Below are 21,899 nucleotides of genomic sequence, written 5' to 3'. Positions count from 1 at the left end.
ACAAAAAAAAAAAAAAAAAAAAAAAAAAAAAAAAAAAAAAAAAAAGAAACTTGGCCAGGAGTGGTGGCTCATGCTGTAATCCCAGCATTTTGGGAGGCCAAGAGTTCGAGACCAGCCTGGCCAACATAATGAAATCCCTCTACTGAAAATACCAAAATTAGCCGGGCATGGTTGCAATGCCTGTAATCCCAGGTACTTGGGAGGCTGAGGCAGAAGAATTGCTTGAACCCAGGAGGCAGAGGCTACAGTGAGCCAAGATCACACCACTGCACTCCAGTCTGGGCAAGAGTGAGACTGTCTCAAAACATGTGCGTGTGTAACTCAAATGACGATACAATAAAAAACCACCATTAAAAATGAGTAAAAGGTTTATTTTTGAGACAGAGTCTTGCTCTGTCACCCAGGCTAGAGTGCAGTGGCGTGATATTGGCTCACTGTAACAGTGAGAAAGCTGTAGCCATAACACAGGAAAAAAAAAAAGGGCTGTGATTGTTGGAATGCATATAATGAGAAACAAAGCTGAAAATAATTAGAAAATAAAATAACCAGAATTTCTCTTTAAATTCAGCATGACTGAGCTTTGCCACCTGGAAATAATGTACACACCACATGAAGAATCAATGTTACTGTTTTACCACTGATACATTTCATTTCTGACTTGAAGTTACAAAGTAACTTCAGGAAGAACAGTTATGTCTTACCATGGAACATCTGTTACACAGCAAGCACTGTCATGTTTTTCTGCTATGTTTATATATAAAAGTATCCGCATGACTTATGATGCCTCCATAGTACTTACCTGACTCAACAAATTGGTGCAATCAATAAATTGATTAATGTCAATTATGAAAAGTAAAATAAACAACTTTTAAAAAGTAGGGTTACATAAGGTTCTCCAATTAAAAAAACAAGAATGTTTTAACCAAATAAAACTTAATACACTAATAGTAAAATTACACCTAAAAATTTTGTGCACTACTAAATTTTATAAAAATCACTGTTATAATCCCTGACCAACTCATAATACTTCATAAACTGTTTAAAAGAAATTATAAGAATAAAGAAATACGTGGCTGTACCAAGAGTACCAGGCAAGTAAAAACATTTGCATGGGGAGATTCTGAACTATAAGCCATAATATTTTACAGTAATGAATTCAATACAAAGCAGACAGTCTAGATTTGTTTTTAGCATTTGAGGTTTTTTGTTTTCTAGTAAATTAGTCACCTTATTTAAATGATTTGTTTTATTCTAATATTGCTCTTTTCTTCTGCAAATAGGTACAGATACACAAGTACACTTTACAATTTTCCTACAGCTAAAGGTTATCTTTCAAGCAATATATATGTACATTTACCTCTATGTAAATCAAAACTAAAAGTCCTTACGTATTTGCAGGCAGAGACACCACATGTTAAAAGAAAAATATATAACAATTTTTTTTAAAGTATTCAGGACTCAGAAATTTATTTTACTTTAACAATTTTTATTATGACCCTAAAGATAACCCTGTAGGCAGCAACAATTTAGTTATACATTTAAAAATGACTGAAAGTATAGAATTGAATAGTTGAAAATACAAAGGATAAATGCTAGTAATGGATATTGCATTTACCCTGATGCAATTATTGCATATTGCCTATATCAAAACATGCCATATATGGCATAAATGTAAAAACATACTATGTACTCATGAAAAATAATAAATTTAAACAAAAAATAAAAAATATAAAACCTATAATATTCCTTAACTTATTTGCAGTTTAAAGCCACTGGCAAAAAAGATTACTAAAGATGTTAGTCCACTATGTAACCAAATAGTATATTGCTGTCATCACCTTTTACCTACACTATTAAGGTGGGATAGGTGAATGTTTGTGGCATAATTCTTCATTGAATGCACAATAGTCTTAAAGTTAAAATATGTTTAAAAATGAAAGTTCATACATACTCTAAAATTCTGAAATGTACTGCATTTTACTACAGAAAAGTAAAATTAGTAAAATGATATACTAATTTCTAAAAATTAAGAATTTTTTTCACTATTAATGCAGAATATTACTCTGAACACCTACCTCATGCATGACTCAATATCAGTTAACCAGAAGAGCCTCTCCACTTAGATTTCATTATGTGTCTTTCACTTTAATGTTCTTACTCTTCCAGAGAAAAGGTAATAATGCCCACCTAAAAAAAAAACTCTCATATCTTTGATACAGCAACAGTTGATCCCATTCTTTCACATGTGAATAGAAATGAAAACACGAATTTGAGAGTTGAATTACATTGTTATTCACTTTTCAAAAAACCTGTAATTTCTTTGAAATAAAAGTGTACTTTGAATGTAAATACACCACTGCAAAAAATTTTTTCACTTCTATTAATCTACCAACTTTCATTTTGGATAATTTTCTGTACTCAGCACTCTGTGTAATTTCTGAAGTGTCAGTATCTTAGATATCTGTACTATGAATTCTCTGATATTTACATAAACTGAATTTTGCATCTTTTTTTCATATTTACTGTATTTGCAAAAAATATATATATTTTTATATAATCCCTCTGGTGTTTTCTTTTTTTTTGAGATGGAGTTTCACTCATGTTACCCAGGCTGGAGTGCAACGGCGCGATCTCGGCTCACCGCAACCTCCGCCTCCTGGGTTCAGGCAATTCTCCTGCCTCAGCCTCCTGAGTAGCTGGGATTACAGGCACGCACCACCATGCCCAGCTAATGTTTTGTATTTTTAGTAGAGACGGGGTTTCACCATGTTGACCAGGATGGTCTCGATCTCTTGGCCTCATGATCCACCCGCCTCAGCCTCCCAAAGTGCTGGGATTACAGGCTTGAGCCACCGCGCCCGGCCCCCTCTGGTGTTTTCTAAGCTGTAGTTCTTGGAAAAAAATTTTTCCAAAATTAATTACAGTCATAGGGTTTTTCTCAAATAGAAATTTCCTGGTACTGAACAAAGTTTGAACTGTTGCTTTAGGGTGTTTCTCTAGTACACAATGTGCACAATAAGATCTGTGATACATGTAAAGGTACTACAAACCTCTATTTTTAATGTTTCTCTTCAAAATAAATAGTCTGCTTCACTTTACAGGCTTGTATTTTCCGGAAGATCTTTTATCAGTAATTGCATTGATAATGCTTTTATTAAGTACCAACTCTCTGATGTTAAGATGTGAGCAGATATTAATGACTTTTCCACATTCTTTGTATTTATACAATTTTTCTCAAGTATAAATGCTTTCCTGTGCAATATGGTGCGATAATTAAATATTTGCCACATTCATCACACTTGTAGTTGGCTTCTCCAGTATGAATTATCTTACCTACAACCAAGTGTGACAACTGCTTAAAGGCTTTGTCACAGTCTTCACATTTCTAGGATTTCTCAACAGTATGATTTCTTTTATGTCTAGAAAAGTTTGAGGTGTTGTCAAAAGCACTCTCACGTCTTTTAGGTTTGTAGTGTTTCTCTCCAGTATGAATTTTCTTATGACGAGTAAGGTTTGAGGATCTGTTAAAAGCTTTGCCACATTCTTCACATTTGTAGGGTCTTTCTCCAGTATGAATTCTCTTATGTTTTGTAAGAGTTGAGGACCAGTTAAAAGCTCTGCTACATTCGTCACATTTGTAGGGTTTCTCTCCAGTATGTACTCTCTTATGTTCCGTAAGGGTTGAGAACGCCCTAAAGGCACTGCCACATTCTTCACATTTGTAAGGTTTTGCTCCAGTATGAATTATCTTATGTTTAGTAAGGGTTGACAATACACTAAAGGCTTTGCCACATTCTTCACATTTGTATGGTTTCTCCTTAGTATAAATCCTCTTATGTTTAGTAAGAGTTGTGGACCGTTTAAAGGCTTTACCACATTCTTCACATTTGTATGGTTTCTCTCCAGTATGAACTATCTTATGTCTAGTAAGCGTTGAAGACTGGTTAAAAGCTTTGCCACATTCTTCACATTTGTATGGTTTCTCTCCAGTATGAATTCTTTTATGTTTTGTAAGAGTTGAGGACCAGTTGAAGGCTTTACCACATTCATTGCATTTGTAGGGTTTCTCCCCAGTATGAATAATCTTATGTTTCGTAAGGGTTGAGAACAGACTAAAGCCTTTGCCACATTCATCACATTTGTAGGGTTTCGTTCCTGTATGAATTATCTGATGTTTGGTAAGGACTGAAAATACACTAAAGACTTTATCACATTCTTCACATTTGTAAAGTTTCTCTTCAGTATGAATTTTTTTATGTTTAGTAAGAGTTAAGAACCGGTTAAAAGCTTTGCCACATTCTTCACACTTGTAGGGATTCACTTCAGTATGAATTATCTTATGCTTAGTAAGATTTGAGGACTGGTTAAAGATTTTGTCACCGGTCTTACATTTATAGAAATTCACTCTAGTAGCAATTTTTTTATGCTGAATTAGTTGTGAAGGTATGCAACGTGATTTGCCACATTCTTTACAACATTTGAGAGGTTTCTTTCCAGTATGTCTTCTCTTTTGTCTACTTGAATTTGGGAATTTATGAAAGAATTTCACATATTTATCACATTGAAATTTTTTGCTCTGGGAAATTGTGAAACATTGGTTAAGTCCATTATAACCTCTTTTGTGCACCTTATGTTCATCCACACTTTTGCAGCCCTTTCTTAATTGTAAATTCTCATGTCCACATTTTCGATAACTTCTCAGTATCACTTTTTGTAAAGACTCTTTTATGCCCTGCTTTGGCCAAAGGTCTTGAGAACACACAACTGAAAGAAATAAAAGTAACAATTACTTCACTTACTAGACTCAGATGAATAATCTTTACAAATCTAACCTATAAAAATATACAAACTACATGAGCAAGATGGCATAGCGAAATACCACAGTCCCTAATTCCTTCACAGACATATCAATGTAATAAAAAGGTGGAGGTTGCGGTGAGCCGAGATCACGCCATTGCACTCCAGCCTGGGTAACGAGCAAAATTCCATCTCAAAAAAACATATTGATAAAGATACATTTGTGGAAAATTTGTAAGTGAGTTAAGTGTGTGCGGTGCTCCAGGTGAGCACAATGCAAAGAGCCACATAGAAGGAAAAGAGCTACATAGAAGAGAAAGAAAAGTCTGTGGCATTTACCCAACACAGCACTTCCTGCTCCCCAATATCACATAGTAATATGGCCTTTGGAAGTAAACTGCCAACTCTTCATTTCTTTTTGAAAAGACAAAAAAAAAAAAAATAGTGGCACACACACATTTATTTCTGATTTCTAGGGGCCTTTACAGACACTGGTTTCTGTCTCTCATGACATAAAATGCTAAAAGAAATGTTGATATACTATGGAAAGACAGTTTGAGTCAGCCGATACCAAAGATAACTGTTGCAGCAGCAGAGAAATTGCAGTACCACAGACGGGGAACAGGTGTAGCAAGTGATAACTGACTACTAAGAAACATGAACAAACTCCTTTAACTAAAAAACCCAAACATTTTCAGAAAAGACACACTTTAAGAACATGTTTGAGATATTAACAAAATCTCTAGCCAAAATAGTTGGACTATGCCAAGGCAAAGCTACATCATAAAAACTGTGATGGGTAGCTTGCTTTTAATGTCTAAATCTCAATAAAAAATTACAATGCAAGGACAGGCATTGTGGCTCATACCTGTAATCCCAGCACTTTGGCAGGCCAAGGTGGGTAGATCACTTGAGGTCAGGAGTTTGAGACCAGCCTGGCCAACATGGTGAAACCCCATCTTTGAAAAAAAAAAAATTATAATGCATACAAAATATTAGGACAACATGGCCTCATCAAAATTTTTTAAAATTTTCTCAAAGAACTATTAAACAATGAAGCTGTAAAATTGTAAAAATTTAAAATAAATTGAATGAGTTAAATAGGAACTCAGACAACTACTGATAATCAGAAAAATGAGGATAACAACACAAGCATTAAAAATGTCAAAAATAGTAACTGTGAAGGTAAAATTACAAAAAACTAGCTAAAAAGTTTTAAAAGGAAAAAATGATGTAAAATTGAAGATGTTCTACAAACAAACTAGGATACACACGAAGATATAACACACATATATAAGCACGATTTCAACAGTCACAGACAAGAAGAGAATTTTGGGAGCTGCAAGATGAAAGTGATGTGTCATTTACAAGCACAGTCTTATAACAAAACCAGTGAATATATCAAGAAAATTTTGCAGGCCAGAAAAAAACTGTATGATATAGTCAAAGTCCTAAAAATAAATAAATAAATAAATAAAATAAAAATAGCTGTCAAGTGAGAATAATATCATCAGCAAAACTTTCCTACAAGATAAAAAGGAAAAGATCTTCCAAAATAACCAACTCCTGAAAAAGTATATTGGCACTGCATATGCCCTACATGTCAAAGATGATGAAAGGAGTTATTTCCACTGAAAATTACATGATGCAAGAAAACAAGACATAATCATCATATGAAAATACATAACTTTCTGGGAAAGATACATACCATAATGGTGCAGTAAACATTTTTAATTATATTCTAAAATTTGCATGATGAAAGCACAGAATTATTGTAAACAACTACTAATGGATAGATAACATAAAAAGATATGATTAGTACCATCAATAACAATGTTGAGGGCACATGAAATGAGGAAAAAACTTCGTATGTGGCCAGGAGTTTTTTGTTTGATTCTTTGAGACAGAGTTTTGCTCTTGTCACCCAGGATGGTGGGTGGTGAGTTGATTTGGCTCACTGCAATCTCTGCATCCTGGGCTCAAGCAATTCTCATGTCTCAGCCCCCAGAGAAGCTAGGATTACAGGCATGCACCACTACAACTGGCTAATGTTTTGTATTTTTAGTAGAGACAGGGTTTCACCATGTTGGACAAGCTGGTCTCAAACTCCTGACCTCATGTAATCCACCTGCCTTGACCTCCCAAAGTGGTGGGATTACAGACATGAGCCACCATGCCCGGCCTGTTATTTGTTTTTGACAAGTAAAATTAAACAGTAATACTAAAAGGAAAACAGAGCAATAAAAGTTTTCAAATTATCTTTAAATCCAAAAGCATTTCTCTCACACAAAAATAATATAGATTCACCAATAAACAGATGTAGAAATTAGAAAAATTTTATGACTACTCACTTAGAATTAAAACAAACCGCCGGGCGCGGTGGCTCAAGCCTGTAATCCCAGCACTTTGGGAGGCCGAGGCGGGTGGATCACAAGGTCAAGAGATCGAGACCATCCTGGTCAACATGGTAAAACCCCGTCTCTACTAAAAATACAAAAAATTAGCTGGGCATGGTGGTGCGTGCCTGTAATCCCAGCTACTCAGGAGGCTGAGGCAGGAGAATTGCCTGAACCCAGGAGGCGGAGGTTGCGGTGAGCCGAGATCGCGCCATTGCACTCCAGCCTGGGTAACAAGAGTGAAACTCCGTCTCAAAGAAAAAAAAAAAAAGAATTAAACCTACAAAACAAACATACAACTCATTAAAACATATGGCAATATTTATACAGAAAAAAAATAGAGATAATACTGGAAACAGAGATATGGCTGGTTTATATTTCATTTTTCTCCACACTGTCTTAAATTGCAGAGTTAAATATTTTAATACACAATTATAATATAGACTAAAAAATTACAATACAATTAACTGGTGTGACAAGGCATACCCTAAAATATGTAACACAAAAATATAACGTTTCAAAATGAAATTAAAACATGGAATAGAAAACTTACTTGATATAATCAAATACATCAATATATTCATGACGGGATTCTTAGAAGAAGAATAAATGAAAAAATAGACAGGTTATGTGAAGATAAAAAAGGCTGCTAGTTCATCAAATTTTGATGAACTATAAATAAAATATATTTTATTTTATTATAAATAAAAAATATTCTGGCCTAGCGTGGTGGCTCACACCTGTAATCCCAGCACTTTGGGATGCCAAGAACGGCAGATCACATGAGGTCAGGAGTTCAAAACCAGCCTGGCCAACATGGTGAAACCCTGTCTCTACTAAAAATAAAAAAAATAGCCAGGTATGGTGGTGCATACCTGTAATCCCAGCTACTCGGGAGGCTGAAGCAGGAGAATCGCTTGAACTCAAGAGGTGGAGGTCGCAGTGAGCGGAAATCATGTCAGTGTACTCCCATCTGGGTGACAGAGCAACACTCCATCTCAAATATATATATATATGTGTGTGTGTGTGTGTGTGTGTATATATATATATATATATATTTCTAACCAATTATATTTGATTTGAAATTATTTTCCTTTAAAAACAAGATAAAAATATTTTCCAATATCATAGTTGAAGATATCCAGCAAAACCAGTACAGTCCTACAAAAAAATGCTATGTGATGTCCATGCACAGTAGGTTGTGCCTGTAATTCTACAGCATTAAGAGGCAAAGGGAGTCAGATCACTTGAGACCAGAAATTCAAGATTAGCCTGAGCAACACAGTGAGACTCTGCATATGAAAAAAAAAGTCCGCTGCAGTGGCTCACACCTGTAACCCCAGAACTTTGGGAGGCCAAGGCAGGTGGATCTTGAGGTCAGGAGATTGAGACCATCATGGCTAACATGGTGAAACCCTGTCTCTACTAAAAATACAAAACATTAACCAGGCTTGGTAGCATGTGCCTATAGTCCCAGCTACTCAGGAGGCTGACGCAGGAGAATCGCTTGAACCCAGGAGGCGGAGGTTGCAGTGAGCCAAGATTGCACCACTGCACTTGGGCGAAGGAGCAAGATTGTCTCACAAAAAAAGAAAAAACAAAATTCTGAAATGAGTCCATTATTTTAAAAGAAAAAAAAAAAATGCTGGATAGCATCATAAAACCATCGCTATTAAATATATTAAGTATAAAGCTCTCTATTCAATGTAAATATACAAATACACATAGAATTCTTTATTATCAAGGTGATGGTGCAAAAAACCCTTCAAGTTTTATGGAATATGAAAACCAAAATATAAAATCTGCATAAATCTGTTAATAGACACATAATATAACATTATTACTATTTTGAGACGGAGTTTTGCTCGTTGCCCAGGTTGGAGTTGGGGGCAACAAGGTGGGGGTCTAGGCTTACCACAAACTCTGCCTCCAGGGTTCAAGCGATTCTCCCGTCTCAGCCACCTGAGTAGCTGGGATTACCGGCATGCAATACCATGCCCGGCTAATTTTGTATTTTTAGTAGAGACAGGGTTTCTCCATGTTGGTCAGGCTGGTCTTCAACTCTCAACTTCAGGTGATCTGCCCGCCTCGGCCTCCCAAAGTGCTGGGATTACAGGCATAAGCCACCACGCCTGTCAAAAATAATATAATTTTTAATATCAATACCAAACTAGAAAATACTGAGGTATAGCTTTTGTATTCAATTTGTTGTTATGACATTAAAATATATGTTTTCACTTTAAGATGTGGTATGTTATATCCATTTTTCAAGATGATTACAAAGATGATATTTATAGAAAGTATGCAAAACATAATAAGAAAATTAAAGCATGTCACTAAAATAGTAAAACAAAAATTAGGGTAGTAGAGCAAGAAATGAGAAAAACGTATCTACAGGGAAAATGTAGCACATATACACCATGGAATACTATGCAGCCATCAAAAACGATGAGTTCGTGTCCTTTGTAGGGACATGGATGAACCTGGAAACCATCATTCTCAGCAAACTGACACAAGAACAGAAAATCAAACACCGCATGTTCTCACTCATAGGTGAGTGTTGAACAATGAGAATACATGGACACAGGCAGGGGGGCATCACACACTGGGGTCTGTCAGGGGGAAATAGGGGAGGGACAGCGGCGGGTGGGGAGTTGGGGAGAGATAGCATGGGGAGAAATGCCAGATATAGGTGACAGGGAGGAAGGCAGCAAACCACACTGCCATGTGTGTACCTATGCAACAATCTTGCATGTTCTTCACATGTACCCTAAATCCTAAAATGCAATTAAAAAAAAAAAACATATAAAACAGTAACAATAAAAAGTAACAGTAACTTCATTTAAGTAATTTTTACAAATTAATTAAACTACTTGATTAAAAAAATGTAATCGCAGGACTTTGGGAGGCCAACATGGACTAATGATTTGATCCCAGGAGTTCGAGACAAGCCTGGGTAACATGGCAAAGCCCTGTCTCTACAAATAATACAAAGAAATAATAGCCAGGTGCAGTGGCTCACACCTGTAATCCCAGCAGTTTGGGAGGCCAAGCAAGCAGATCACTTGAGGTCAGGAGTTCAACAGGCAGCCTGGCCAACACGGTGAAATCCCATCTCTACTAAAAATATAAAAATTAGCCAGGCGCAGTGGCGCATGCCTGTAATCCCAGCTACTTGGGAGGCTGAGACAGGAGAATCACTTGAACCTGGGAGGCAGAGGTTGCAGTGAGCCCATATCACTCCAGCCTGGGCGACAGAGCAAGACTCCATCTCAGGAAAAACAAAAACAAAAACAAGGAAACTAGCTGGGCGTGATGGTACATACGTGTAACAGTGGGTTGAAATGACAGAATCATCTGAAATGATAGACAAAAATGATAGTTATCTGAGTTTGGAAAGTTGAGGCTGAAGTGAGCCATGATCACACTACTGCAAACCGGTGTGGTTGACAGAATGAGACCCTGTCTCGAAAATAAATACACAAAATAATTATAAAAAGCAAAAGAAAAAGAATGCCAGAATGGCTTAAGAAAAAAGCATAAAATATGCTGCCTACAACAGACTCATTTTAGCACTGAGTCAAACAGGCTGAAAGTAACAGACTGAAAAAAATCCATATTCCATGAAAATAGTAACCACGATTGGGTGAGGCAGCCATAATCGTATTATCACAATATGCTTTAAGTCAAGTATTCGCAGTCGGGCACAGTGGCTTACGCCTGTAATCCCAGCACTTTGGGAGGCCAAGGCGGGCAGATCACCTGAGGTCAGGAGTTTGAGACCAGCCCGGCAACTTGGTTAAACCCCATCTCTACAAAAGTACAAATATTAGCCAGGCATGATGGCAGGTGCCTGTAATCACAGCTACTCAGGAGGTTGGATTGAGGTGAAATAATCACTTGAACCCGGGAGGCAAAGTTTGCAGTGAGCCAAGATACTGCCATTGCACTCCAGCCTGGGCAAGAGAGTGAGACTTCGTCTGGGGCAGGGCAGGGGGAGGTATTAGCATAAGACAAAGAGTGACATTATATAACGGTAAATAGGCGAATTTTCCAGGAATCCCAAACTATTGTATCTGTCTGTCTGTCTGTCTGCGTAGGTATATATGTTGTCAGGGCTCCAATATATATGAAGTAATTACTGACAAAAGTAAACCAGGAAATACATAGCAACATAATAATTGTAGACATCAAAACGCCATTTTCAATAATAGAAAATACAAATAAATTAATAATAATAATAATAAAAAACACAGAACACCAGGCATGGTAGTTCATGCCCATCCGTAATCTCAGCACTTTGGAAGGCCGAGGCGGGTGGATCACCTGAGGTCAGGAATTTGAGACCAGCCTGACCAACATGGCGAAACTCTGTCTCTATTAAAAATACAAAAATTAGTTGGGTGTAGTGGTGGGCGCATGTAATCTCAACTACTCAGGAGGCTGAAACAGAAGAATCGCCTGAACCTCGGGGGCAGAGAGGCTGCAGTGATCTGAGATCATGTCATTGCACTCCAGCCTGGGTGACAGAGCATGACACCATCACAAAAAAAAAAAAAAAAAAAAAGAGAAAGAAAACCTAGACATTGTAGACTGTATTAATTATTTTGCATATAAAGGAATACCTCAGAGGGGATAATTTATAAAGTAAAAAAGGTTTATTTGGCTCACACCTTGGCAGACGGTACATGAAGTGTGTGCTGGCATCTCCTTCTGGTGAGGGTGTCAGGGAGCTTACAATCACAATGAAAGGCAAAGACTAACTGGACATATCGCATGGTAAAAGACAGAACAAGTGTAAGGTGAAGGAGACAGGTTGTTTTAATGATTCAGCTTTCATTTGAATTAATAAAGCATAATCTTTTTGGGATGGTGCCAAGCCATTCATGAGGAATTTTCCCCCATGACCCAAACACCTCCCATCAGTTCCCACATTGAACAAAGAGAATTGCATTGCAGCATGCGGTTTGGAGAACATGGACATTCAAACCATATTATGGATCAACTAGGCTTAACAGACACATAGAAAACTTTCCAGTCAAAGGCAAGAGATTACCCAATATTTTTATTTACACGTGGTTTATCTGTTAGGACACATATCAACTCATTAAATTTAAGGATGTCAGCTGGGTGCAGTGGCTCATGCCTGTAATCCCAAAACTTTGGGAGACCAAGGTAAAAGGCTCACGTGGGGCCAAAAGTTTGAGACCAAACGGGGCAACCTAGTGAGACCCTGTCCCTACAAATAATACAAAAAATTAACCAGACATGATAGTGCATGTCTGTAGTCCCAACTACTGAAAACCCTGAGGTAACAGGACCACTTGAGCCAAGAAGGCCAAGGCTACAGACAGTGAAAACCATGCCACCACACTCCAGCCGGGACGACAGACTAAGATCCTGTCTCAAAACAACAACAACAACAACAACAACAAGTACTGAGAGGACCAAAATTAGACACTGTATATTTTCTGACCAAAAATGAATGAAACTAGGAATTAAAACCAAAAGCAAAACTGGCAAATCTTAAAATATATGAAAATCAAACACATTCTTCGGCATATTTCTGCGCAGGGGTTAAAACATTACATTTTTTAAAAAGGTCAGCTGGGTACAGTGGCTCACATCTGTAATCCCCAGCACTTTAGGAGGTCGAGGTGGGTGGGTCGAGGAGTTTGAGATCGGCCTGGCCAACATGGTGAAGCCCATTCTCTACTAAAAGAATACAAAAATCAGCCAGGCATGGTGGTGTGGACCTGTAATCCCAGTTAACTGGGAGGCTGAGGCAGGAGAACCGATTGAACCTGAGAGGCAGAGGTTGCAGTGAGTTGAAATCACACCACCGCACTCCAGCCGGAACATACAAATTCAATATAATTTCTATAAAAATCCCAATAGCACAGATTTTGCGGAAATATTGTAAAATTTTGATTATGAACTATAGTCAAACATCCATGAGAAAGAACAAATAGACATTATACTTTCTGATTTCAAAACATACTAAAACATACAACAAAAACAGCATGGTACTGACACAAAAACAGATAAAGAGATGAAAGAACAGAACAGACAACTCAGAAATGAACCCTTCTGTATATGAGCAAATGATCTTCCACAAAGTTGTCCTGAGCACAATAGAGAGAAGACGTTCTTTTCAAAAAATAATATTGAAAACTGGGTATCGTCACTCATAAAGTTGGATTATTTCCTTGAACCATATATAGAAAATATTTAAAATAAGGTATTTAGAAAATTGGCCAGGCACAGTGCTCATGCCTGTAACCCCAGAACTTTGGGAGGCCACGGCAGGCGGATCACGAAATCAGGAGTTCGAGACCAGCCTGGCCAACATGGTGATACCCTGACTCTACTAAAAATACAAAAATTAGCCGGGCATGGTTGTGCATGCCTGTAATCCTATCTACGCAGGAGGCTGAGGCAGGAGAATTGCTTGAACTCAGGAGGGGGAGGTTGCAGTAAGCCAAGCTCATGCCACTGCACTCCCACGAGGGCAACAAAGCAAGACTCCATCTGAGAAAAATAATAAAAAAGATACTTAGAAATAAAAAACAAAGAAAAATCAAACCATAAAACAAATCTCTTAGAAAAAAATATAGGGGAAAGATGTGCCATTGGTCCTGGCACCATTTTCTTAGATATGACATTAAATGTATTAGCAACAAAGTAAAGAATAAATACATTTATAGTATATTTCAAAATGTTTGCACATCAAAGAAAACACTGGATAATGCGAGATTACCTCTTACTAAATGGGTGAAAACATTTCCAAATTACATGTGAGGGGAGTTAATATTCAGAATATATAAACAACTCTTCAAAAGGAAAAATGAAGTTGAATAACTGGATTTATAAATGGACAAATAATTGAGTGAAATTTTCATGAAAGTAGATACACAGGCCAGGCGCAGTGACTCGTACTTGTAATCCCAGCACTTTGGGAATCCAAGGCGGGAGGATTATCTAAGGTCAATAGCTGGAGACCAGACTGGCTAATATGGTAAAACCTCGTCTCTCCTAAAAATACAGAATTCAGCCAGGTGTGGTGGTATGCACCTGTAATTCCAGCTACTTGGAAGGCTGAGGCAGGAGAATCACTTGAACTCGGGAAGGCTGGAGGTTGCAATGAGCTGAGATCTTGCCACTGCACTTCAGCCTGAGCCACAGACTCCATTTCAAAAAATAAAAAACACACAAATGGGAAAAAACATTTGAAAAGACACACAAAATTACTAATTTGTAGAGAAATGCATAAAAATTGCAATAAAAAAATCATCTCACATCCATCAGGATGACCACTATACATTTTTAAAAACATCAAATTTGTTATCATTTTTATTGGAACATAAAACCCATGTTCATTGTTGCTGAAAAAACCAAATGCAGCCATTATTGTAAAATGTTACAAGTGTTCCTCAAATAATTAAAAATGAAATAATCATTAAATACAACAATCCCATTTATAAACCTGTATCCAAAATATGCAACACAGGACCTGAAAGACATATTTGAACATTCGTGTATTGTCCAACTTTTTCCAAAACCCAGAAGACTGAAGTAACCCAGATGTTCCCTGAAGACATCAAAAAATGTAACATACAATGGAATATTATTCAGCCTTAAAAAAGAAAATCTTGTCACATTTTAAAATAAGCTTTGAGAATATTATGCTGCCTGGAATAAGCTAGTGACAAAATGATGGATGCTCTATGATTCCACTTCAATGAGATATCTTAAGTGTCACACTCATAAAAACACAAAGTGGAAGGGTGTTTGTCAAGCGCTAAAGACAGGGTAAAATGAACAGTTGTTACTTAATGAGTATTGAGTTCCAGTTTTACAAAACGTAAAATTTCTGGAAGTTTTTAGCACAGCAATGTGAATATACATCTCTGAAATGCACAGGTTTTTTTTTTTTTTTTTTTTTTTTGTAACAGGGTCTCTCTCTGTCATCCAAGGTGCAGTACACAATATTGGCTCAATTCAACCTCAAACTCTAAGGCTCAAGTTATCCTCCCATATTAATCTCTCAAGTAGCTGGGACCACAGGTGCATACCACCATGCCTGGCTATTATTAAAAATTATTTGTCGACAGGGTGTCTTCATATGTTGCCCACTGCGGTCTCAAACATTTGGGCTCAAGTAATCTGTCTGTCTTGACCTTCCAAAATCCTGTAATTACAGATGTGAGCCCCCTCCATGCTTGGCCCTGAAATGTACACTTAAATAGATTTAAGATGGCAAATTTTATGTTATGTGTTTTTACAAGAAGAAAAGCAAAAACAAAACACAATTACAAATCTTTCCAAAAATTACCTTCAAATAACAAAAGGGTTTCTCTTACACAAAGAAAATATATAGAGAGATCAATCCAAGATGGCCGTTTAGGAACAGCTCAGGATTGCAGCTCCCAGTGAAAGCATGGAGGGTGAGTGGATGCCGCATTTTTATTGCCCACAGACTAGGAAATTCCCAGGCGGAGGAGCTCCACGGGTCGCCAGCGTGGCTGTTTCAGCCAGCGCGGCTGTGCCAGCCGGCGCCGCTGCTTTGCCCTGCGCGGCTGCTTTGTCGGCGCCCCGGAGCAGCAGTTCTCCGGTTCTCCCTAACAAAATACACCGGTCCGGGTGCCCTTTTGGCTCGTGACTGCAGCCACGGGAAGTCGCCCATTCATCTGTTTAAAAAGGGGACTGAGCAGGGAACCAGGACAGTAGATTCCAGGGCAAAAAAAGTGCCACGAATCTCAGTGCCGCTGTTTAAGCCAGCACAGTGAGTTGTCGCACGGGAAAAAAACACACACCGTGGCGCCTCTTCAACAGGCAACTGGAACACCAACTTACAAAAAAAAAAAAAAAAAGGTTCTGAGACAGGGAGCCAGGCGATCAGGCTTGGCTGGTCCCACCCGGACAAAAGAACAGCAATCAGAAACTCTCTGGATTGAGAGTTTCACAGCAAGCGCAGCTGAACCCTGGACGGTCCAGCTCTGTGGTGGAGGGGTGTCCGCCATTACCAAGGCAGCCCACCACTACGGAGGTAGTCAGCCAATGCTGAGGCAGCCCGCCGTTGCCAAGGCAACTCACCACTACAGAGAGACTCAGCCTTAACAGAGGCAGGCCACCCTTGCCGAGGCAGTTCTAACTACACCCATATAAACATGACTGCAGGGAAGTTCACTCGGCAGTTGGGCGGAGCCCACTGCAGCTCAGCAAAGCCTCTACAGGCAGACAGTGACTAGAATGCCTCCTTGCTGGGCAGGACAGCTCTGAAGGAAAAAAAAAAGAAGGCAGCAGCATAACAGAAACTCATGAAGCCCTAAATACCTGGGACAGAGCACCTGCGAACAAAAAGCGGTTTATGATTCTGCTGCAGCAGACCTAAACGTACCTGCCCAACAGCTCTGAATGAACAACGGAGCTCACAACTCAGCATCTGAGCTCCTATAAAGAAGAGACCGTCTCCTCAAGCAGCTCCCTGACCCCTATATATCCAAAGAGCCACCTCATAAAGGAGAGATCAGATTGACACTAGACGGGTATCCTTCTAGGACAAAGATAGCAGAAGAAAACTCGTAACAACCCTTACTGTTCAGCAGCTGCTGCAGGTGAAGCCCAGGCAAGCAGGACCTGCAGTGGACCTCAGCAGACCTACAGCAGAGGGGCCAGACTGTCAGAAGGAAACCCAAGAAACAGAAAAAACTTCATCATCAACAAACAGAACGTCTACTCAGAGACCCAATCTGAAAGCCAGCAACTACAAAGACGACAGGTGGATAAATCCATAAAGATGGGAAGAAACCAGCGCAAAAAGGATGAAAATATCCAAAACCAGAACACCTTCTCCTCCTACAAAGGATCACAACTCCTCACCAGCAAGGGAACTAGGTTGGATGGAGAACAAGTGTGATGAAATGACAGAATCAGACTTCAGAAGGTGGGTAGTAAGAAACTTCTGGGAACTAAAAGAACATGTTCTAACCCAATGCAAAGAAACTAAGAACCTTGAAAAAAGATTTGACGAAATGCTAATGAGAATAGACAAAATAGAAAGGAATATAAGTGAATTGATGGAGCTGAAAAAAGCAACAGGAGAACTTCGTGAAGCATGCACAAGTATCAACAGCCGAATGGACCAAGCAGAAGAAAGGATATCAGAAGTCGAAGATCAACTCAATGAAATAAAATGGGAAGGCAAGAATGGAGAAAAAAGGGTAAAAAGGAATGAACAAAGTCTCCAAGAAATGTGGGACTATGTGAAAAGACCTAATCTACGTTAGATAGGCGTACCTGAATGCGATGAAGAGAATGAATCCAAGCTGGAAAATACTCTTCAGGATATTATCCAGGAAAACTTCCCCAACCTAGCAAGGCAGGCAAATATTCAAGTCCAGGAAATACAGAGAACACCACAAAGATATTCGTCAAGAAGAGCAACCCCAAGGCACATAATCGTCAGATTCAGCAGGGTCGAAATGAAGGAGAAAATACTAAGGGAAGCCAGAGAGAAAGGTCGGGTTACCCACAAAGGGAAGCCCATCAGACTCACAGCAGATCTCTCAGCAGAAACCCTACAAGCCAGAAGAGAGTGGGGGCCGATATTCAACATCCTTAAAGAAAAGAACTTCCAACCCAGAATCTCCTATCCAGCCAAACTAAGCTTCATATGTGAAGGAAAAATAAAATCCTTTGGGAACATGCAAGTACTCAGAGATTTCGTCACCACCAGGCCTGCTTTACAAGAGCTCCTGAAAGAGGCTCTACATATATAAAGTAACAACCGGTACCAGCCACTCCAAAAACATGCCAAATGGTAGAGGATCAACACAATGAAGAATCTGCATCAACTAATGGGCAAAACAGCCAGCTAGCACCAAAATGGCAGTATCAAATTCACACATAACAATATTAACCCTAAATGTAAATGGACTAAATGCCCCAATCAAAAGACACAGACTGGCAAATTGGATAAAAAGACAAAACACATCGGTGTGCTGTATCCAGGAAACCCATCTCACATGCAAGGAAACACAAAGGCTCAAAATAAAGGGATGGAGGAAGATTTACCAAGCAAATGGAGAGCAAAAAAAAAGCAGGAGTTGCAATTCTCATCTCTGATAAATTAGACTTTAAAGCAACAAAGATCATAAGAGACAAAGAGGGACATTACATAATGGTAAAAGGATCAATGCAACAAGAAGAGCTAACGATCCTAAATATATACGCACCCAATACAGGAGCACCCAGATACATAAGGCAAGTTCTTAATGACTTACAAAGGGACTTAGACTCCCACACAATAATAGTGGGAGACTTTAACACCCCATTGTCAACATTAGACAGATCAACCAGACAGAAAATTAACAAGGATATCCAGGACTTGAACTCAGACCTGGACCAAGCAAACCTAATAGACATTTACAGAACTCTCCACCCCAAATCCACAGAATATACATTCTTCTCAGCATCACATCACATCTACTCTAAAATTGGCCACATAATTCGAAGTAAATCACTCCTAAGCAAATGCAAAAGAACGGAAATCATAACAAGCAGTCTCTCAGACCACAGTGCAATCAAGTTAGAACTCCGAATTCAAAAACTAACCCAGAACCACACAGCTTCATGGAAACTGAACAACTTGCTCTTGAGTGTGGACTGGATAAACAATAAAATGAAGACAGAAATAAAGATGTTCTTCAAAACAAACCAGAATGAAGACACAACATACCAGAATCTCTGGGACACATTTAAAGCAGTCTCTAGAGGAAAATATATAGCAATAAGTGCCCACATGAGAAGCAAGGAGAGATCAAAAATTGACACCCTATCTTCAAAACTGAAAGAGCTAGAGGAGCAAGATCAAAAAAGCTCAAAGTCTAGCAGAAGACAAGAAATAGCTAAGATCAGAGCAGAATTGAAGGAGATAGAGACACAAAAAACCCTTCAAAAAAATCAATAAATCCAGGAGCTGGTTTTTGGCAAAGATCAACAAAATAGACAGACCACTAGCCAGATTAATAAAAAGGAAAAGAGAGAATAACCAAATTGATGCAATAAAAAACGATAAAGGGGATATCACCAAAGATTCCACAGAAATTCAAACCAACATCAGAGATTACTACAAACAACTCTATGCACATAAACTAGTAAATCTGGAACAAATGGATAAATTCCTGGACACTTGCCTCCTCCCAAGCCTAAACCAGGAAGAAGCCGAAACCCTGAACAGACCCACAACAAGGTCTGAAGTTGAGGCAGCAATTAAGAGCTTACTACCCAAAAAAAAGCCCAGGTCCAGATGGGTTCACAGCCGAATTCTACCAGACATACAAAGAGGAGCTGGTACCATTCCTTCTGAAACTAGTCCAAACAATACAAAAAGAGGGAATTCTTCCCAAATCATTTTATAAGACCAACATCATCCTGATTCCAAAACCTGGCGGTGACTCAACAAGAAAAGAAAACTTCAGGCCAATATCCATGATGAACATAGATGCAAAAATCTTCAATAAAATACTGACAAGCCGATTGCAACAGGACATCAAAAAGCTTATCCACCATGATCAAGTAGGCTTCATCCCGAGGATGCAAGGCTGGTTCAGCATACGCAAGTCTATAAACGTAATTCACCACATAAACAGAACCAAAGACAAAAACCACATGATTATCTCAATTGATGCAGAGAAGGCCTTTGACAAAATTCAACAGACCTTTATGCTAAAAACCCTCAATAAGCTAGGTATTGAAGGAACGTATCTCAAAATAATAAAAGCTATTTGTGACAAACCAACAGCCAATATCATACTGAATGGGCAAAAACTGGAAGCATTCCCCTTGAAATGTCGCACCAGACAAGAATCCCCTCTCTCACCACTGCTATTCAATATAGTATTAGAAGTTCTAGCCAGAGCAATCAGGCAAGATAAAGAAATAAAGGACATTCAAATAGGAAAGGAGGAAGTCAAACTGTCTCTATTTGCAGACGACATGATTGTATATCTAGAAGACCCCATCCTCTCAGCCCAAAATCTCCTGAAACTGGTCAGCAACTTCAGCAAAGTCTCAGGATACAAAATCAATGTGCAAAAATCACATGCATTCCTATACACCAATAACAGACTTAAAGAGAGCCAAATCAAGAACAAACTTCCATTCACAATTGCCACAAAGAGCCAGGAATACAACTAACAAGGAACGTAAAGGACCTCTTCAAGGAGAACTACAAGCCACTGCTCAACGAAATAAGAGAGGACACAAACAGATGGAGAAACATTCCATGTTCATGGTTAGGAAGAATCAATATCGTGAAAATGGCCATACTGCCCAAAGTAATTTACAGATTCAATGCTATCCCCATCAAGCTACCAATGACCTTCTTCACAGAACTAGAAAAAATCACCTTAAACTTCATATGGAACCAAAAGAGAGCCCGCATAGCCAAGTCAATTCTAAGCAAAAAGAACAAAGTGGGAGGCATCACACTACCAGACTTCAAACTATACTACAAGACTACAGTAATCAAAACAGCATGGTACTTGTACCAAAACAGAGATATAGACCAATGGAACAGAACAGAGGTCTCGGAGGCAACACAACATATCTACAACCATCTGATCTTTGACAAACCAGACAAAAACAAGCAATGGGGAAAGGATTCCCTGTTCAATAAATGGTGTTGGGAAAGCTGGCTAGCCATGTGCAGAAAGCAGAAACTGGACCCCTTCCTGACACCTTACACTAAAATTAACTCCAGATGGATTAAAGACTTAAACATAAGACCTAACACCATAAAAACCCTAGAAGAAAATCTAGGCAAAACCATTCAGGAAATAGGGGTAGGCAAGGACTTCATGACCAAAACACCAAAAGCATTGACAACAAAAGCCAAAATAGACAAATGGGACCTAATCAAACTCCACAGCTTCTGCACAGCAAAAGGAACAGTCATTAGAGTGAATCGGCAACCAACAGAATGGGAAAAAATTTTTGCAGTTTACCCATCTGACAAAGGGCTGATATCCAGAATTTACAAAGAATTAAAACAGATTTACAAGAAAAAAACTAACAAGCCCATTCAACAGTGGGCAAAGGATATGAACAGACACTTTACAAAAGAAGACATACATCAGGCCAACAAACATATGAAAAAATGCTCATCATCACTGGTCATTAGAGAAATGCAAATCAAAACTACATTGAGATACCATCTCACGCCAGTTAGAATGGCGATCATTAAAAAATATGGAGACAACAGATGCTGGAGAGGATGTGGAGAAACAGGAACACTTTTGCACTGTTGGGGGGAGTGTAAATTAGTTCAACCATTGTGGAAGACAGTGTGGTGATTCCTCAAAGACCTAGAAATAGAAATTCCATTTGACCCAGCAATCCCATTACTGGGTATATATCCAAAGGATTACAAATCGTTCTACTATAAGGACACGTGCACACGAATGTTCATTGCAGCACTGTTTACAATAGCAAAGACCTGGAACCAACCCAAATGTCCATCGATGATAGACTGGACAGGGAAAATGTGGCACATATACACCATGGAATGTTATGCAGCCATCAAAATCGATGAGTTTGTGTCCTTTGTACGGACATGGATGAACCTGGAAATCATCATTCTCAGCAAACTGACAGAAGAGCAGAAGATCAAACACCGCATGTTCTCACTCATAGGCGGGTGTT

At 38.6% G+C, this 21,899-nt stretch overlaps 1 protein-coding gene across 3 annotated transcripts in view; it reads right to left on the bottom strand.

Moving 5' to 3' along the window:
* Positions 1–3,127: 3,127 nt before the first annotated feature.
* The window catches only part of LOC116540900 (zinc finger protein 273), a 37,618-nt gene continuing 18,846 nt past the window's right edge, over positions 3,128–21,899 (bottom strand). For 2 of the 3 annotated variants that reach the window (XM_032264706.1, XM_032264708.1), the window contains exon 4: positions 3,128–4,764. In XM_032264706.1, the coding sequence (XP_032120597.1) occupies positions 3,386–4,764 (1,379 nt within the window). In that variant the 3' untranslated portion in view covers positions 3,128–3,385. The remainder of the gene's footprint in view (positions 4,765–21,899) is intronic. The other variant, XM_032264707.1, reaches the window with a different exon arrangement.

The sequence above is a fragment of the Sapajus apella genome, unplaced genomic scaffold, assembly GCF_009761245.1.
Source record: "Sapajus apella isolate SASKATOON/1434 unplaced genomic scaffold, GSC_monkey_1.0 scaffold146, whole genome shotgun sequence".
In the NCBI taxonomy this organism is placed as follows: Eukaryota; Metazoa; Chordata; class Mammalia; order Primates; family Cebidae; genus Sapajus; species Sapajus apella.
This window is presented reverse-complemented; position numbering and strand designations above follow the sequence as displayed.